Source organism: Kryptolebias marmoratus, linkage group LG4 (assembly GCF_001649575.2).
Source record: "Kryptolebias marmoratus isolate JLee-2015 linkage group LG4, ASM164957v2, whole genome shotgun sequence".
NCBI classification, from domain to species: Eukaryota; Metazoa; Chordata; class Actinopteri; order Cyprinodontiformes; family Rivulidae; genus Kryptolebias; species Kryptolebias marmoratus.
This window is the reverse complement of record NC_051433.1, coordinates 30,775,529-30,781,336: the sequence shown is the minus strand read 5'-3', so window position 1 is coordinate 30,781,336 and position 5,808 is coordinate 30,775,529. Positions and strand designations below refer to the sequence as shown.

Below are 5,808 nucleotides of genomic sequence, written 5' to 3'. Positions count from 1 at the left end.
AAACAGTTGTAACCTGAACATTTCCAGGCCTCGTCTTGACACAGGTTTAATGAAAAGGTGAAGGAGGGAGGGGCCCCTGATCAGTGACGTGTCTCTGTTATCGATCATATCATTTACACATGCGCAGACAGCTGGTAAATACAGGAAATGCTTCTGGATTTGCGCCACTGTGGACACAGAGTGGAGCGGCTCTCCTCTCTTCTGGGAGATTGACAGCTGTCAGTGCTTGGGGAAGTGGGCGGGGCTTACGGCACGCTGCAGAATAATTGGTGCTTCCACACATTTACTCGCCAAAGTCTCCAATAACACAGGAAAAAGTCACTAGATTTGTCGCTAGTCGCTTTAAAAATGGCAAGAGGAATCTGAAAACTCGCTAAAAATAGTGTTAAAGTGACAAAACGGCCGTGTGTGTGTGTGTGTGTGTGTGTGTGTGTGTGTGTGTGTGTGTGTGTGTGTGTTTAGCGTGAGAAATACAAAGTGTGGCGTGTGAGCGTGTGCACTTCACGAAATGCGTGTGTCTCATAGTCAATGCGTGAAACTTGAAAGCCCTGTATTATATAAATACATTTCACTTCACTTCACTACGGGCTAAAATATAACATACATGATACTTAAAAACAACTTCAATAAAAACAATTTGAAAAGGTTTAGCAAAGTGCAATATTAACTTTAGTTTTACAAATGAATGATAGAAATTTCTGTTATGTAAAGTAAAAAAATCCACCTCTGTGGGAAACGCGGTTAATATCTCAGTTTTATGCTGTAGTTTGTATGCCTGAAAAGAGTTTTAATTCTAAGTTTATTTTCTTGATTATAAATAATTTTTCAACCTACTTCCAACCTGTTTTACCCGTGCTAGATGGCTAAGGAAACAAACAGCACTCCCAATCCAGCAACCTTTTAATAAGGAGTTTTATTTAGTTAATTTTTCAACAGGCACAAATTTGGACTACTACAGTCTGTAAAATGGGGTGTAGAATTAGGACCGCACAGAAAGCTAGTGTCGGCGAAACCAGATTGTGAACTGAGTATACAGAGGAAATATCAGCCGAGCAGGAAAAATGAACAGGACGGTGAGTTTACCAAACCAACCTGACAAAACCAACACAGGTAAGAAAATTTAACCTGTGAGTTAGTGCAAACCTGAAACTTTTTCCACAGCTGCTGAGGAAAAGCGACTGTTATTGAATTTAACTAAAATTACCCGTCTTCAGCTCAAAGAGCACATCAACGGTGAAATTAGTGCTAGGTTGGCGAAATATACATAATGTTGTTTATACTGATTGGACCAAAACAGCTTAAACCATCATTTCTGAAAACTAAAACTCCTTCGAGCGATATGCATTCCTGCATCAGTCATTTATTTCATAACACTCTGACCTCTTGATAAGTGTTTTCACTTTACCCGTAATTTTACCGCTTATGACAAACTTCTTTATATTAATTCTGACTTCAACTTGGCAGTAAATATTAGGGTAAATCGATAAGACTATTGACTATTTGGTTATTGTATTGAAGTAACATGTTTTCACTGTGTGGTTTTATCCAGGTACTCTGATTTACTCCCACAAACCAAACATATGTAAGTTAGATTATTTGGTAACTAAATTGTGCCTAGATGTAAGTTCAAGTGTGATAAAGGCTGCACTGACCCTTTCACACAGATAGGTACCAGCTCGTCTGCCAACCGGAGAGAAGAAGGCAGATTAAAAATGAATGGATGGTTTACACTAAATGGTTATACAGCAACTGTGAAAAACAAATAATTCTGATGTGAATATTTTTATCACCCCCCTCCCTTCTGCTTCTTCTTCTTCTTCAATTGTTTTTCAGGGCTAGCCACAGCGAGTCTAACTCTGTCTTCTGTGTCCTCTGTCCTCACTCCATCTACCTCCATGTCCTCTCTAACTGCATCCATATGTCTCCTCTTTGTCTCGAACATCCTTCTGTCCCTCCTCTGCACATGTCCAAACCATCTCAGTCTGTCCTCTCTAACTTTATCTCCCAGTCCTTCAACCTGTGCTGGACCTCTGATGACCTCATTCCTAATCCTGTCCATCCTTGTCCCTCCCAAGGAGAACCTCAACATCTTCAGCTCTGTCACTTCCTGTTCTGTCTCCTGTCTTTTTGTCCGTCCCACTGTCTCCAAACCATACAACATAGCTGCTCTCACCTCTGTCTGTAAACCTTTCTTTGACCTTTGCTGCCAGCCTTTTGTCACAAATCATTCCTGAAACCTTTCTCCATCCACTCCATCCTGCCTGGACTCTCTTCTTCACCTCTTTACCACACTCCCTGTTCTCCTGGACAGTCGACCCTAAGAACTTAAAGTCCTGCACCTTTGTGACCTCTGCTCCTTGTGGCCTCACTGTTCCACCTGCCTCCCTCTCATTCACACACATGTTCTGTCTTTCTAAGGCTGACTTTCTCCTAACCCTAACCCCGCCAACGAGACCCCCCGCCCCTCCAGGATTTCACAGCGTGTAATCATTTTAATTGAAATAATGACAGATCACACTGAGAGATAGTTCTGCCGTCGCTCCTCCACATTGTGAAGTGGGAAAAAAAGGATAAATATTTGGTTGATATTCAGCGTCTCCTACGCTGACTCACTCAGAGTCACGCCCTCACACAGGTGAACAAACGCTCTGCCAGCAGACAGAGAGCGCAGACAAACAATATGTCACAAAAGCTGCAAAGCAAGCAGGAATATGTGAAATGTGATGTCTTACTCCTGGTTCACCTGAAGAAGGAGCCCCACAGCTTCCTGCTATGGAGGACCAAATCTGACACAATCAAATATAAAAGGCCAAATAAATTCATTAATGTGCTTCAAATGCACCATTTAGTTTAAAAAAGAGAACTTTACTCCATGTTTTCTATTGACATTCTTATTTATTTCTTCAGTTTAGTTCCAACAAATTATATTTTTAAGCACATCATTTAAATTTTACCGTTTATAAAATATATTTTTTCCACTGTAGATGCATTTTTGTCTTTTTAATTAATTTGTTTTTTTCCATGTTTTTTTTTTTTCATTTTTCCATCTCCTCTTTTTACTTTGGACTGTATTTGTACCACCTTTCTGGTCTATCAGCCACTCAAAGCGCTTTACAACACAATCTGTGCCATTTACCCATCCACATAAACAATCTGTACACAGCTAATCTGAATCATTCTATAGAGTTTAATCAGTGCTTTAAGCTTCCTTCACACACCGATGGGGCACACATCAGAGGCAGTGAGGGTTCAGTGTCTTCAGGGACACTTGGACCTCTGACTGCTGCCAGGAATCAAACCTCCAACTCTTTCATTGGAGGGGTAAACACTGAGCCACCGCTGCCCCTGAGCCACCGCTGCTTTTAAGAGTGCCAAGCATAGCCGGTATGATGAATTTCACTCTTGGAAACAAAATTCGCTCCGAGGCTCCCCCTAAAAAAAATAAAGAAAATTCAGCCCTCAAATTGTGTTTGACACGTGCATCAACTGTAGACACCAAGAAGTAGGGGTGGGCGATACTGGCAAAAAATGATATCACAATATATATTTTAAAAAATACCTTGATAACAATATCACACACAATATTCTACATTTTCTGCTTTTTATTTTTTTATTGGATTTGCCCAAATAAATGTGTAACTTCAAAACAGTTTTTTTTTTTTTTTTTTTTTTTTAGCTTTTTTTAAACCGATTTGACGTGTTTCCACGCTTACCTGACACAACATGTTTGCATGACTTGCAAAATATGGTGGTCTGATCCACATCTTCTATTTTAAAACCAAAATAATTCCAAACAACACAAGTGGCTCCTTTTTTTTAAATTAAGTCGGGACTCTCAGGAGGTATTTCCGTGTTGTGCTCTGCCATGTTTGCTTGTTTAGGTCGCACTCGCTTCTTCTTCTTCTCCTTAGTTGTTTGTCAACTGCCAATAAAACAATAGGAAGCAAGAGATAGCAGCCCAACATGTAACCGGTTGTTTGTGTGTTTCAGTGACACTAGTTGAGAGCAGCTCAGTCCCTAGCGGGGTGGAACTTGTCAGCTCTTACCAGACCAACCGAGTAGGAGACCCTACAGACCTGGTGGCCCTGGCAGAGCAAGTACAAAAGGTGTGGATTAATGTTGTTTACCAGCATGAAAAGTTCCTTCATAAATACCGAATTCTAAAATCTGAATATTTCTCAGGGAGATGATTTTGTAAAAGCCAATGCTTGTAACAAGCTGACAGTGATCGCAGATCAGATCAGATACCTGCAGGAGCAAGCAAGAAAGGTATGAGCATCAGCAAACACTAAATTCACTGCAATTATTGTCAGATCGATCATCTGATAGCAGAAGCGGGGATATGAATTATACACTTACATCTGGATCATTTTAATGCAGTTTGTTGCTTTTAGGTGTTAGAAGAGGCAAAACGAGATGCTGACCTCCACCATGCTGCCTGCAACATAGTGAAAAAGCCAGGCAATGTGTATCACCTCTACCAGAGGCCTTCTGGACAAAAATACTTCTCCATTATCTCCCCAAAGGTTGGTGTCACACAAGCACTGTCACTCTTGGTTATGCCACCTGGTATGAAAAGGAAGATCTCCACCATTTTTTATCCAACTTGGACCAAGAAATTTGTTCGTTTTTGTGAGCTGTCAAGAACAAGAACAAACTTTGTTTTGACCAAGACATTCCATACTCTGTTAGAAACTTGAGCACAGATCTCCTGGGAAGTCTTCCTTGGGTCCTCCGACTGCAGGACTAATTGCCTGTCCTGGTTGACACACCTTTGCAACATCAGGGGTATTGCCACTGGGTTCCCCTTTTTAAGAATTGGTATTGGAGGGTGTGTTCCAATTACAGGGGAATTACACTCCTTAGCCTCCCCAATAAGGTCTATTCATGGATGCTGGAGAAGAGAATCCAGTCGATAGTCAATCCTCAGATTGAGAAGAAACAATGTGGGTTCTGTCCTGGCCTTTGAACACTGAACCAGCTGTTCTCAACATGATTAAACTTTCCTCTAAGAGGAACCATTTAAAAATATCAAGAATACTAATCAAAAAGCAATTCTAGAATACAGACAGAATCAAATACAGAAATGAATTTAAATTACAGGCAGTAAAAATTGTTACTTTTAAAGAAATTTTAGAATGACTCATCATTCATAACTCATGTAGATCTTAAATTTGAATCATAATGATCTTTAAAATATAACAAAAAGTGTTAAATTTAACTGATTGAAACTTGCAGAAACCTTGAAACAGAGTTGTCCAATGAGAGTTCGAAAACCTCATTGGACAAACATAATTATCAGGATACCTCGCCCGGAATAGGGAAACAAGGGCCTCCCTTGGAGCCAGGCCTGGCGGGGGAGCTCAACGGTGAGTGCCTGGTGGTCAAGCCGTGGCTCCTGGGGCTCAGCCGGGCTACGCCTGAAAAGGAAACAGGAGGCCACATTCACATGCGCCCACCACCTACAAGAAGGACCGTCAAGGTTGGGTGCCATCAAGCTGGCAGGCGAAGGAGGGTCCTTGACCATGTGGATTCCTGGAGCCATAAACTAGCTCTAGGAAGATGGAATGGCACCTGGCAGGTAAGGAGCATTTTTAAAAAGGGGGACCGGAGAGTGTGTTCCAACTACAGAGGGATCACACTCTTAAGCCTCCCTGGTAAGGTCTATTCGGGGGTTCTGGAGAGGAGGGTCCTTCGGATAGTCGAACCTTGGATTCAGGAAGAGCAGTGTGGTTTTTGTCCTGGTCGTGGAACACTGGACCAGCTCTATACCCTCAGTAGGGTCCTTGAGGGTGCATGGGAGTTCGC

General features: G+C 41.6%; 1 protein-coding gene across 1 annotated transcript in view; it reads left to right on the top strand.

Annotated features, from left to right (window-relative positions):
* The first annotated feature begins 957 nt into the window (after positions 1-957).
* Positions 958-5,808, top strand: part of lg4h1orf50 (linkage group 4 C1orf50 homolog) — a 14,433-nt gene continuing 9,582 nt past the window's right edge. The window contains exons 1-4 of the mRNA XM_017441627.3: positions 958-1,110; positions 3,991-4,106; positions 4,183-4,269; positions 4,395-4,526. Of these exons, the coding sequence (XP_017297116.1) occupies positions 1,062-1,110; positions 3,991-4,106; positions 4,183-4,269; positions 4,395-4,526 (384 nt within the window). The 5' untranslated portion in view covers positions 958-1,061. The remainder of the gene's footprint in view (positions 1,111-3,990; positions 4,107-4,182; positions 4,270-4,394; positions 4,527-5,808) is intronic.